Source organism: Sinocyclocheilus anshuiensis, unplaced genomic scaffold (assembly GCF_001515605.1).
Source record: "Sinocyclocheilus anshuiensis isolate Anshui unplaced genomic scaffold, SAMN03320099.WGS_v1.1 scaffold2322, whole genome shotgun sequence".
Lineage (NCBI taxonomy): Eukaryota > Metazoa > Chordata > Actinopteri > Cypriniformes > Cyprinidae > Sinocyclocheilus > Sinocyclocheilus anshuiensis.
Window position 1 is genome coordinate 950,235 of NW_015556110.1, and position 14,821 is coordinate 965,055.

The following is a 14,821-nucleotide window of genomic DNA, read 5'->3' on the forward strand; positions in this document are numbered from 1 at the left end:
AAGTGAAGAGGAAACTTGCTGACAGCGGCAGTTACTTTCTGAGGTTGTTTTGTAAGGATTTACAAAGAATTCATCTCCATTTCTGGATTATTAAAATCCAGATGATAAACCGCTGAAATTCTAGAGTGCTCTTTGACCGTCCCGGGATATTTTCTCTAGGTGTGAAACAATGGTGGGTGTTCTAGGAGTCCTTTTATCTTGAGAGAAGAGATGAAAAATGAAGGATTTTTGGTAAATCCGCCACGGCTGTATTCCTGTGTGTGACGCTGTCTTTGTAAGCAGATTAATGCGGGCATAATGCCTCTGTGCAGAAAGACTTCACTCAGAGTGGGTTCTGTAACTGGCTGTGAGATTTAGGGCAACGCTGATGTTACATCACCTGGTTTAATCTCAAAGCTTCTCTTTTGCAAGAGCAGCTCCTTGGCCTGCAGAGAGCGGCCAACACCGCTGAATATTCAGAGGAGTGCGTTTGTGGAGTATTAAAACCTTACAAATCCATGCTTCACTGTTAAGTTAGGGAATAATGTACAGTCAGCCGATCAGTATCGCAACATAAACCAGTTTATTAAAGGTGCAGTAGGAGATCTTGGAAAATGCTAACTTTAACCTGATAGCACTGAAAGCGAAATTCCCACCCTCCCTGCAATTGCTGTCCAAAGGCACGCCCCCTGAACGCATATACGCTCACAGACCCGAATACCAGAGACAACATTACAATAGGCTACATCAGCGGTTCCCAATTCCAGTCCTCGCACCCTAGAATCCAGATGCTGTGCAGCGCAAATCCGTGAATGAGAAGTTAAGTAAACTTCAACAGATTTCTCCTGCTCAGGGAGTAGGGAGCAACGAACACTGTGTAGGCATCATATCGATCGGAACACAGTTCATGCACGTAGCTCACTTCTAAGGAGCTGGTTATCTGAATCGGGTGTGTTAACTAAGCGAGACATGCAAAATATGCAGAACGCGGGGGCGCGAGGACTGGAATTGGGCTACATCATGTCATTCACCGGTGAGAAAACTTTATAGTACAGTTAGTAAAAGTACTACAATACCAGGAAGGAAGATCAGGCTGTTGATGTTTGTCTGCCATTCTAGCTCTGTCTGCAGTGTGTGTGAACGCGCTGATGACGTATCCTGTCTGCGCGAACCGGGTGCGCAGAGGTATGCAAATACTTATGTTGACATAAGGTAGGAAAGCCAATTAAAATGCTCGGACCGAGCGTTTTGATTGGACGAACATTTCTTGGTCCTATGCCTTCCACAGAATATATAAATACATGTAGACCACTTAACTTGATGATTGCTGTCGGGATGTGAAGAGACTTTCAACCAGCATAACAAAAAAAATTTCTGAAGATAATCACCTATTGCACCTTTAAACTGAAAATAAATACGTGGACATGACCTTACCTGTGTATATCTTCTGCTTTAGGATTCCGCTAGGAAAAGTATTAATACGTCTAATATAATTTTCACTACAATCGATAACCGAGACGCAAAATAGCGCCGGTTGCGTTATAACAAACCGCGGACTGCCACCAATCTGACCAATCAGAATCAAGTAGCCTATTCCGGAGAACCGTGTAAATGAGCACAGTAAACGGCCAATCACAGACTTACATAAAAATATAGTTTTATTAAAACATGCTACAGAGGGATAAACAAATTACATTAACGTTTCCTCATGGGGCGACTGATGCGACCCAGACACAAATTTATGACAGAAAAGAGGATTGAAGGTGCAAGCTGCGGTACGGCTTAAGAAAAATGTGTGTAAAATAGTTGAGGGTTAATTGAATTTTATAAAGTCCTTATTTAGGTGAAACATTTATAATACGAAAAATATGAACAGAAAACTGAGGACAAGTTTGAGTTGAGGTCTTCATCATAACAAAGTCACATCATTAACATTCTTACTGAGAAAAACATTTCCCTTAAAATGTTGATTACTTATCATTCATCAAAATTTATTGTATTTTCAGACAAGCCTGTATTAGACATGGAAACAACAATGCCACAAAAGCAGCTATAATGTCATGAATATCCATTAATTTTTTGGTAGGCTAATACATACCATTAAATGTGTATCTTGTAATTCAGTTCCTAATCATTGTGCTACAGAAACGTCAGTTTAATGTGCTCTTTAATCATAAAAAAAGAGTCAATGCTAAAATAATTGAATTTTATAATAATGGGTAAAATGTCTCATCTTAGCACCTTTGAGTGGAAATCATTGCAGTTCCTAATATTGTGCTACAGAAACGTCAGTTTAATGTGCTCTTTAATCATAAAAAAAGAGTCAATGATAAAATAATTGAATTTTATAATAATGGGTAAAATGTCTCATCTTAGCACCTTTGAGTGGAAATCATTGCATTTCCTTAAAACCAGAAAACCATTTTTAAACAACTAATACTTGACATTATCTGCCATAAAAAGTTCACTCACAATTTCACACATCTGTGTAGTTACCAAACAAGTTATAAATGATAGAAATCTGTAACAATGTGGTGCTCTTCGCATGCCAAATTAGCAGCAGACCACTTCTCTCCCATAAAGAGTCTGAGCAATTCAACATGGTGCATTAGATTTGTCACTGAAACTCATGACCATTCATCTTCATGTGACTGAAACCCTCAGCCCTAAGGATGAATTGGACCAGACGTACTCAATGGTCTGGCACTTGTGTGGTTCAGTAGCTTTTGATAGAAAGCTGGTACCAATTACAAGGCAGAATGAGCTATAATGTGGTAGTTTAGTCATCAGCACCCAAAAAACATCGTTCAGAGAGGAACCGCTCATACAACCCGTGAAGAATTGCTAACAATGTCACTGCTACAATTTTAAAGGCAGGTCTGCTGTCAAAAAGGACGGATCCACAGACCTTCTCCATGTGCATAGCTTATTCTCACGAGGTGAGAAAATTCAAGCGATATGCTGTTGATAAAGAGATGATATTTTGTGTATACTTGAATTATTTAAGTTGTGATCCTGTAGTTAGAAGCTATGGGGTCCTATAAGGGGGCCTGATGATGGAAAAAATATGAGACGAGAGGAAAATGGCTCGTTTCAATGCTTTTGGGTTCCCTCGCAAAATTTTTGCATTCTCTCCAGAAACTCTTTTCCTCCCACTTCATATTAAAATTATATTTTAATGCTTTTGCATTTGCTCGCAGCAAAGTTTCTCAGGGGAATCTAAAGGTTTTGAACACACAAAAGCATTGAAATTTTTTTTCCATCACCATGTCCCTTTAGGACAGCGATGCCCAAACCAGGACCCTTGGGTCAAAGTTGGCCTGTGATGACCTTGGCCATGTCATGTCACAAGAGGGGGTAAACTGGGGGAAAACAAGAAATAATAGCATATTGTCATTTCTATTTGATCTTTTTTTTTTGTATTTTTTTCTATTTTAGCATTGTAGAGAATGTAAGTGAATTTGATTTAAAAAAATGTAAATTTTAATATAACATAGGTGCATATATAATGCAGCATTTACTTTTGACCCATGGCCCTCAATTAAAGTTAGGTTTTTGGCCCTTCATAGTAAAGTTTGGGTAACTTTGCTTTAGCGGCTCCCTAAAAACCCACTTATGCTTAATTTATGTTTATTAGCCAAGCTTATATCTCTGTCGCTACAAAATTTAAAAAGAAATCCATTCTATTTTCCAAATAAATGTGTGGAAAATTTAGGATTATTTGCAACGGATGGGTCAATCAATAGCACATCAACTTTCACACCTCTTGAGAGATTTTGTTTAAAAGAAGAACAAAAAATACGTGAAAACCACAAAATACTGTACTGGTTAAACAGACAGTAAAAACAAGAAAAATAAATGTTTAAATACTTTAAAAAATGTAACTATTTCTCTACAACTGCAGAAAATAAAAACAGTAGGTAACGCCAAACCTTAGTCAATAAATCATGTCCATTCCATCCATATCATGTATGCAGGTAACAAAAAATGAAGTAAAGTGGATTGAATACAGTTCTTTTGGGCAGAATGAGTAGCTCTCTGAAGCTTAGGTCCCTTGTGTCCTTACGCCTCTGGCGAAAAAAGCTTATGTCCTCTCTCTCCTCCGGGCCAGTAAGCCTTCAAAACTACCAGCAGCACAGCACGAGGCACTGAGGTTTACATCTCTCTGCCAAGCACAATCCATTCACACTCCAGCTCTCACTGCTAGTGGAGATTCGGTCCAAAAATAGAGCCTTTCCACCTCATTTTCCATATTTGCTTGAATATTTCAGTCACCATTTTTTTGTCTTCTAAAATGCTTGACAATTACTAGGGTACCAAAAAAACTTTTAAAGCAAAATTGATATCCTTCACTCTTAAACTTTCCACTATTTAAAAAAAATGATGGCTAGTAAAGGAATATCATATTCTGTTTTTTTTTTTCCTGAATCGCGTTTAACTTTTGCTTTTGACTTTAAAAAGGGCACGCAATTTCCCTCTTAACATGAAAGTACAACTATAAATATGTTTAATATGCTGTGGATCTGATTGAGGGAGGACATGTGGAGGATAAAGCTGGTACGTTTATTGTCTCAGATGCGAATCTGGTAGCCATCACTGAGGGTGCTGAGCTCTGCCGGCTTTCTGTCCAGTGCTGCAGGCCTGCAAAGAAACATGTTTCTGTTAGTTTCATTTTAGAGATTATTGTTGCATAATGACAAATATGCTGAACCTTTCGGTTTATGGATTAAACGTTTTAGTGCAGAATGAACCACCTCAGTAGAAGAGTATAAACAGGCCAAAATATTAAAATAAATATATAAAAAAATGAAATTATGCACATTATTTTGAATAAATTATATGGCTTAAACAATTAATGAAACAATAAAATAAACAGTGTGTGGAAGTACATTATTGTTCAAAAATTTGTGGTCTGTAAGATTTTGTTTTTGAAAGAAGTCTCTTATGTTCACCAAAGCTGGATTTATTTGATCAAAAATACAGTAAAACAGCAATCTTGTGAAATATTATTACAATTTAAAATAACTATTTTCTATTTGAATATACATTTAAAATTCAGTAATTTAGTTCTGTAATGTCAAAGCTGGATTTTCAGCAAGCATTACTTTAGAACCCTTCAGAAATCATTCTGAAACACTGAAATATTTCTTATTAATGTGAAAAACAGTTGAGCTGCTTAATATTTTTCATATTTATTCGGAATTCTTTGATGAATAGAAAGTTAAAAATAACATAATTTATTTGAAATAGAAAGTTACTTTTGATTAATTTATGCATCCTTGATATATAAACGTTTTAATTTCCCCCCCCCAAAAAAAAGTCTCATTGACCTAAAACTTTTAAACAAGTAGTGTAAAAATACAAAAGAATACAAATATTAATGGCACAATTTTACATTACAATGTTTTTTGTTCAGCAAATTCAAGCTTTTACTGGAAGATATAGACCCTGACCAAAAAAAAAAAAAAAACTACAATTTACTTTAAATATTTAACAAATTACATATTAGGCACAGTATGACCAGCTAGTAATTTCTAATTGACACAAATAAGTAGATTGATATAATATATATAAATTTCAAGTGGTGTTAGATAAACACAGTGCGTGGACCAGAACTAACTGCTGTATTAGTCTATCACTAGTTGGAATCTCACACCTTTTTTTATCCCACAGGTTTATTTCCTGAGATAAAGCACATTCATGTTCAACCACCACTTTCAGTCCTGCTGAGAACACACAGAGCTGCTGAAGAACAAAGCTCTCCGGCACAGCCGTAACTGTTGTTGCCTTCAAAGGTCTATCACATTTTCCCTTCCACCATTCACTTTTGTGCTACTATACTCTTGTGAAAAAAAATCAATAGGCCTCCATGTTCTTTTGACTGATGATGGCTATTTGAAGCAGGTGCTTCAACGCCAGGCGATCAATCGCACAGCAGTGCCAAGGCAGGTCCTCTCCACTCCAGCTCTGCCTTTTACAGCTCCTTCCTTCATAAATGACTAAGAATGAAAGTTTCTCAGGCAAACATTAGTGTTACACAACAAATGTAAATAGATTTGTCACTGCATGAAACCACAATAGCAGCCTTAAGATTAGTCAAAACAAACAACACACTTTTATAACTCAACCCTAAGACACATGCAAACTCTAAACTCTGGGGGTACAAGATGTACAAAGTGGGGACTGAAAGCGTTTGTCAGCATTTTATGTGGGTATCTGAGGACGACTGAGAGGAGGAGACAGAGGAGGGTGGGGGTGAGCCTGTAGCCAAGCAAACATCCTGTGTGTTAGAAATAGCCCTGAGTGGAGATAATGCACTTTGACAGGGAGGAGACTCAGGAAAAGGGCAGGAGCAGATTTGTTGTACCAGAGCTAAATTTCATCGTCTCTGTGGAATTCCCCCTGTTCACTCAACATTTTTGATGTGCAAAGTCTGGAGCGAATCAGATGCATATTTTCATTTTATCTTCTGGGCGTTTCATGTCTTTATTGATAGACTGAGAAATAGTGGTAAGAGACAGCAGGGAATGGGACCGCAGAACAACACAGTAGTCTTAATGTGGAGTGAAAATTCACTTAATGCAAATGTAAATGCAAGTTATAGATCTTCAATTTCAATATACATTTTCAATTCATCTATGTTAAGTTTCATACAAAAAACAAAAAACATTTTTGACCTTGTAGTTTTAATTAAAATGTCATAACTAAATATTACAGTGAAAATGACAGACATTTTCTCTGGCGACATATGAATGACTGCTGCAATCATTTAGTTTTGCCCGCTTCTTACAATTGACTGCAAGCCTTGCACTGTAAAAAAAAAAAAGATTTTTCAAAGTTGTAGCCTAAATAAAATATAGATTACTGTAGTACATTTTACAAGAAATTGCTATTTCACTGAATTTTATAAGTGTACTTCCATTTCATTGCAACTTTAAAGAAACAGTAAAAAGTAAATTCTGTCATTTATTATTTCAGTCAATATTTACCCTCATGTCACTGCAAATCCATATTATTATGGCTTTGTTATAACTTATTTCCTCCGTAAAATAGAAGCACACAAAAATATGATCTTTGTACACAAAAAAGCTCTTGCCATACAACAACAGTTTTATGCAACATTTTGGGTGATTTTGGTGTGTTCCTCACACAAACATGTGGTTTAACCATGGTTTCAGTACACTATTTCAGTTAGTTATTTGGACTCCTTTTAAGGTAATTATGTTTCTTTTGTTTGCTTGTTTTTGTCCTTTTGGTATTTTAAGACAGCTGTGGGCACTAGTTACTTGAAAAGAGTTACACAAAATTACCAGTGCTGGGGAAAAGTAATAGGGCTGGGTAAAAAAAATATCGATATCTCGATATTAATCGATTCTCATTTTTACAGAACGTATCCCAAGAATCGATTAGTGTAGCCTGTTTTCAGTTAATGGACGGAACATTGAAGGGCACTTCCCATCCAATATATCGCAATAAGCATTGTGCTTTGGTACTTTTAATATGAAACAAAGTCTCCGATTTCAAATTCTTTCCATTGTATTGCAGTATTCAAACAATAAATGCCATTTTGGCGCTGTTTAATGTGGAATGACAGATCTCTGTAGCGCCTCGGATCAACAGACGCGGCAGTGCGAGGCGCATGTGAACTAATCATCTCCACATTAATACCAGCTTCAGCACAAAATAAACATGACTAAACATCCGAAGGTAAGTTAAAAGAACGAGTACAACTTTACAATCCGTATCCGGTTTCATGTAATCGCTCAATCAGTGTTTCAGCTGCGCAAAGACGCCAATATAACGGTTTGTAAACAATGTCACGTATGGTCATATTTACCGCAGAAAAAACATATTCGGTGACCATAAACTCATTAGTCAGATAGAAAAATAAACTGTAGAGAGGGGCATTTTGCTAAATATATGCACCATATAACATATTCATTATAAATTTTAAAATTGGCACGTACTGTACCTGATATGTATCCAACATAATCGATATTTAATCAAATCGAATCGGTAATCGAATCATATTGCAAGCTTGTGAATGAGAATCGAATCGAATCGTGAAATTTGTGTATATTTTACAACATTAGTTGAGAGATTTTTTTTCCTTGAAAAATTGGCACGTACTGTACCTGATATGTATCCAAAATAATCGATATTTAATCAAATCGAATCGGTAATCGAATCGTATTGCAAGCTTGTGAATGAGAATCTAATCGAATCGTGAAATTTGTGTCAAAACCCAGCCCTAAAAAGTAATGCATTACAATACTGCGTTACTACATAAAAAAGAACTAATTGTGTTACTTAGTTTCTTTTTATGGAAAGTAATTACATTACATTACTTTTGCGCTACTTTTTGTCACCCGCTGGGCTTGCTTGCTTAATTTTTAAAACAAAAAACACAAAAAGTGATATTTTTGGCAACTGTGAAGGCCCCTTCACACCATTAATAAATCTGAGCCTCACTCCCAATTTCTCTCAAGACAGGGACAGGAGAGGTGTCAGTGAATAAATGGGAAAACAAAGTAACATTACCCCCAAAACTGGAAGTTACATTTAAAAGAATTACATGAAGACTCTTCAACGAAGCCTCAGTTTGTATAAAGCACAATCCACACCATACAAGTTTGAAATAACATGAGGGTGAGTAAATAATAACAAAATATTATTTTTTTCCCTTTAAGAAATGTATTTGTATAAGAGGTGTAGTATTTGTATAAGATGTTTCCTTTTGGGAGCTTCATGGACTGTCACATGCTACATGTCTGCAGGGGATTTTATGACGGTGGCAAAACCTCATAATCATCCACTGCAGAACTGTGGGGGTTGGAGAGCAGATTCAGCATGACTTTATTTCATAACTTCATAATTCCTTCCACTGTAAGTAATTAACAAACTCATCTGCCGAGAGATGCGTGTGCTGTGCAGTTCTTCAGTGTATTTGAAGGTGATGCTGACGTTAAATGGGTGGTGTGTTTCAGCAGCTGCCTGGCACACTATGTGTGGGGCTCAGTAATTAACATCTCAGACCATGTGACAGGAAGGTGCTATGGAACACAGAAAAAAATAGCTCCGATCGGGAAGCAGGAGCTCCACAGATCTGAAGTCTAAACGTTGGTATAATTTCATGCCTTGTGCGGTTCATTCTATCATCTTAGAGGTGCATTAGCTTGACTAAATAATTACAGCATTGAGACAATCATTTTAGACTTGTCAACAGCAGCACTACAATAAAACATGTAATTAAACTCAATGGCTCAAGCTTAAACAAACATAGGGGACGTTGCTGTGGTATTTTTAAATTGCTTAACACAAACATACTCTAGATGAGCGTCTTTAGATGAGCGTCTTTGACGGTTATTTTTCAATATCCTACTTAAATTTCAAGACATCAAGGACTTACTTAAAGAGCACTTAAGTAAAATGTGGGGAAGGGTGTCATTATAAAACACAAAAAGGTAAGTTTATACCAAACACAACAAAACACACTAATCTGCAAAACTAACGCAGGGATCTGAATCAGTGAAACCTTTTTTTTTATTTAATCTTTAATCTGTTCATTTACATGAACCATCTGAATGAATCGATTCACTTGAATTAACTGGACTTTCGAACACTACATAAGACATAAGACACTACATGTCTTGGAACCAGTTCACTAAAATGGAAAGTCTGATTAATTTAGGTGAATTAGTTCATCCTAAACAATTTTCTCATAAGCAGTGTTATTTTACTATTATTAAAGATTTGTTAAATATTGAATTTTTTTTAATTCTTTTGTCAACTGTATTTTTTTATATTTCTATATAGCTTTATATACATTTAATTTTTATTTAATTTTATTTATTTTTAGTCATTTTAGTACTTCAACTTAAACTGAAAATACATTTTAGTTAGTTGCCAAGGCATTTACTCACCCTCACAATACTCACCCTCAAAGCATCCTAGGTGTATATGACTTTCTTCTTTCAGACGAATCCAATCGGAGTTATATTAAAAATTATCCTTGCTCTTCCAAGCATTGATGCCATAGGACGTAGGCGTAGCGCATGCGCTGGTGATTAGTGACGAACGCGAAAGTACGGAGAAGAGACAGCAAAACAAAAAGCTGGTCACAAATTAGAAGCACAAAACGATTTGTAAAGAAAAATGTCGGAGGATTTCGATATAAGCCAAGAGGAGACTGGTTTTCCTTTGCTAAAGTAAGGAAAGTTTGCTTCCTTTGCTCCTGTAAACAAACTAGCAAGACTAGCATATCTCAGAGGCGCACGCACGACGCCTACGTCCGATGTCATCCGCCCGGAACGGCTTGCATGTATTACAGTCAGCGGAAGTGAGAGAAAAGTGTTTATAATATTTTAAATATGGATATTTTTCCTACAAAAACATGTCGATTCGCTACAGGAGGCCTTTATTCACCCCCCGGAGCCATGTGAGGCATGTTTTATTATGGATGGATGCGCTTTATTTGACATCTTTTGGACTGTTGAACAAAAACACCCGCCTACCACCTATTCTAAAGCTTGGAAGAGCAAGCATCATTTTTAATATAACTCCAATTGGATTCATCTGAAAGAAGAGTCATATACACCTAGGATGCCTTGAGGGTGAGTAAAACATGGGCTGATTTTCATTTTTGGGTTAACTAACCCTTTAACTTTAACAACACTGCTCATAAGTAAGTCTGAATCAATGCCTTATATGACAGAGAGGACTGTTTAGAATGAACAGATTCACTAAAATAAATAAATTTTTCCAATGTTACATATTAGAGAGTGCGTCCTCCTGAGCGCGTTCTCAACAGCAGGCGCATGAGGCGTCTTCTTCTTGCTTTACGGCGGATCGCAGACTTATAGGTGCATTACCGCCACCTATCTCTCAAATGGACCATTGACACTCTATCTACAATCTCAATTAGGAGTGTCAATGGTCCACTTGAGAAATAGGTGGCGGTAATGCACTTATAAGTCTGTGATCCGCCGTAAAGCAAGAAGAAGAAGAAGGAGAAGATGCCTCACGCACCTGCTGTTGAGAACGCACTCAGGACAGTTTGAACAGTTCGGACATTGCGTTCTACTGAAGAAACAACGTCACCTACATCTTGGATGCCCTGGGGGTAAGCAGATAAACAAGTCAAAAAGTCCAGTCAATTGTCAATAGTGTAGTGAAGTATAAAGCACCCCTCACACAGAAGTCACTTTCAAACCAAGTAGCTTTCTGTCAATTCGCAACTAACTTGAACCCATGGCAAAATCTGTATGGGGAAAGTTTTTGCTCCTACGTGAAATTCACAATCATATGCATTTCGCCAGCTAAAATTGATAGACACACATGCAATCTAGAGCACACCAGCTTTAACATGATCCGGTTCATCAGAGGATGTAGTTACATTATCAGATGTTGAGCTCTGAAATGCTAAAACATAAAAGGACCTTCTGATTATCACTGTATGTCCATGCGGAAGGATTATTCATTGGTTCGTTTTAGCGTGACATGTCAGTGAAGCCCGCATCCACCACAGCTGTTGCATTGGACTCACATCCTATTAGAGCAAATGCCAACCCAGTGTACTACCCGAGGGCAGCTTGTACTGACAGGAGAGGAGTGTCACATCAGTTGCAAGTGTTTAAAACGCCACTTTGCTTAACTAACTAGCCCTAACTCCCTGCTTTTAGGTCTTTTTTCCAGAGCTTAGGAATCCCTTTGTGTGTATGTCTTGCTAAAACGACCACTTCTTTCGAAGAGGAAGCTTTGCTATCTATCACTATGTCACTTTTTATGACTCTGTTCCTAGTAGATACTGTTCACTGCCTATATTTCCCAGGGGTAGCACTAAAAAGAAAGGAATCTTATTTCCTCAACACCACAAACAAAAGCAGCCTGAATTCTCACTTGTAAATTGATCAGCAGTGCTAAAAGGGGCTTTCTGCTCCACTCTGCACAATAAAAGAGCTTCTCCGCTAGTATTTGCGCTGTGCTGCTATAGAAACCTTGAATCCATAAGTCAACCCACTGGACAAGAGAAACAAGTGCTTCTGTAACACGAGAAGTGGCCAACCGGGTGCTGCTAGAGGAGATTAATCAACCGATTACCAGCACCTGCTTCACACTGTCACCATCACAGCTCTAATGAGAATGCACTGGGTTAAAGCCACTGCATGGACGCGAAACATGAGCAGACAATGCGTGTCTTCTTCAGTGTTTAGTAACCTCAGTGACCGCTCGATATCAGGGCTTGACAGTGTTAGCATTTCACTTGCATTTGCAACTAAAAATATTTAGAAGCAAGGTGTGAATTAAAAAAATGTCCCTCAGTTTTATGAATTTTTAGCTATAAAAAGCTTAAGTATCTAATATTATAGGGATAGTTCACCCAAAAATGACTTTTTTTGCCATTAATTACTCTCCCTCGTGTCGTTCCAAACGTCTTAATTCAGATTTTAAAAGGTCTTAAATTTGGCAATGGAAAAACAGGAATCAAAAACAGCCTAATGCTTTTACATATTAATCTTCAAAAGGCTTTGATTGAACCGAATGAATATTACAATAGAACAGAATTTAAAATAAAAATCTTTTGTAACAATACAAGTCTTTACTATCACTTTTTTAATCAATTTAACATATCCTTGCTGAATAAATGTATTAATTTCTTTCAAGAAGGCAACAGAAACATAATAGAATTTCACAATATTACTGTTCTACTGTAATTTTGACCAAATAAATGCCGTTTTGATGAGCATAAGAGACTTCTTTAAAAACATAAAAAATCTGACTGATCCCAGACTTTTGAATGGTAGTGTACTGTATATTAATATAGAACTTATTAATATATAAATAAATACATGTATACACTACCATTAAAAAGTTTTACTTAAGATATTATTTTATTCAGGAATTATTCTATACATTGATCAAAAGTGATGATAAAAGACATTTATAATATTACCAAGAAATTCTCTAAAAATTAAGCTGCACAACAACATACATATATAATTTTTTTTAAATAAATTTAGGAGTACAGCATCTTGGTGACCTCAGACTTAATCGCTGTCATTGTAAATGCTACTTGAATGGCTCATTTTCAGAGGATTATTAATAAAAGCTGTCTAATTACATTCCAAGAGCATAATCACCAGAAATATGAAGATCACTAAAAATGTGTCAAAATTAAATAAATGCAACCCAAGTAATTACTTTTTAACCTTCCATGGACTGATGCAATCATGATGAGTCACTGCCGATAAACCACTGACAGCTTAAGACTGCATTTATACGTATTTTCTTGACAGAAACTTTTTTAAAAAGTGAATTGCGCACAAGTGGATATTTTCCACAGCTTATTTCTCAGATCTGCGTTTCCTCAACAGCAAAGTGTCCATTACTTACGATTTGTCTCTTCTGTGGACATGTTGGCGTCTTTGGGGACTGCTGGCTGGTCGGCGGCGCGGTGATAAAGACTTGCCTCGGGTTCGTTCTTTGATTGGAGACTGAGCACTGGATGACTTAAGGATCTGCAATAAAACCCAGTTGTTTTAAAACATTTATACATTTCATATATTTTATTTTATCTTTGTATTTGCCAATTAGATATTATGCATATATACACACACACACCGAAGCAACTGAGACAATATGTAAATTTATATATAGCTAGGAGGTACTAAAGATAATTATTATCTTCAGTTCGAAGATGAAATTAAGATTTCAAGGCAATTAGAATGAAAAAGGGCTTGAAATCTTCCAGGTGGAAAAAGGCAAGCAGAGAAAGTCACAGATGAGGAATACTGCCTGTCATCAACCCGACAGGGATCCGGTGCTAAAGAACGACAGATCTACAATCAGTTTATTAAAAAGGGCCTGAACTTTTTCACACCACAGGGAGCAAACGCTGAATCGCTCTAACTGTGTTTTCTCATTAGCGAGTGCGGCACAAATAAAGCTAGTGTTATGAAAAGCTCCACATTACGTTCATTAACTTGATGACGTTCATTAACTTCATTATGCTACGAGACAACAGATTTCCCAAACTCTCAATCACTCTAATATCATGTTTTCCCCAAATGAGCTGCACAAGTGATGAGAGGCAACTTGACATTGCGATGTTCTCAGTCGTTAAAAGTTGATTTTTAGAATGAGATTCATTATGAATGACTCTATCAGCTCCATGTTGATTATGCCAGATGCTGGGTGTTCAGTACACCAAGAAACTCATTCAAGATGGACTGCAGTAATAAATTTAGATTTCATTTCTGCAAACTCATTCCTCACATAATTGTAATGTCTTTGACTCAAAGATGACTAGTTTAATAATCGGTTAGTTAAAAAGGCTTTGTTCCAGAAAATGCACATTGAATTTTGATGGGAACAGTAGATTTGAGGACTAAACAGAAGACTGAACAGAATAAAATAATACATATATATTATACATACAGTATATATTCCTGTCACATGCTTTGAAATGTTCATATAGCCTAAACATAAAAGACAAGTTGCAAAAATATTTAGGTTTTGAAAAGCGAGTGCCAAATTCCTCAGCATCCATAAAAAGACACCTTCCATTCAAACATCTGGAATTACACTCTTTTTATATAAATATAAATAATATATTTTATAACATTATTAATAATATATTATAGTTATGGCATTTTGATTACAAAGCAAAAAAATTACAATGTAAAAAATGAAACACGCATGGATGAATTGTTCAAAATAAAATTGCAAATGCACTGTTTAGAAGAGTCCCAAATTCCTCAACATCCATAAAAAGATGCCTACATTAGTTTTAAACATCCAGAGCACAGTTTCCACTGTCTGCTCATGTGGAAACTATGTCACA

The 14,821-nt window shown here is 36.4% G+C and overlaps 1 protein-coding gene across 2 annotated transcripts in view; it reads right to left on the reverse strand.

Moving 5' to 3' along the window:
* Positions 1-3,903: 3,903 nt before the first annotated feature.
* Positions 3,904-14,821, reverse strand: part of vash2 (vasohibin 2) — a 31,458-nt gene continuing 20,540 nt past the window's right edge. For both annotated transcript variants that reach the window (XM_016470785.1, XM_016470786.1), the window contains 2 exons: positions 13,372-13,496; positions 3,904-4,620 (listed from right to left, as the gene is read on the reverse strand). In XM_016470785.1, coding sequence (XP_016326271.1) covers positions 4,551-4,620; positions 13,372-13,496 — 195 coding nt within the window. In that variant the 3' untranslated portion in view covers positions 3,904-4,550. The remainder of the gene's footprint in view (positions 4,621-13,371; positions 13,497-14,821) is intronic.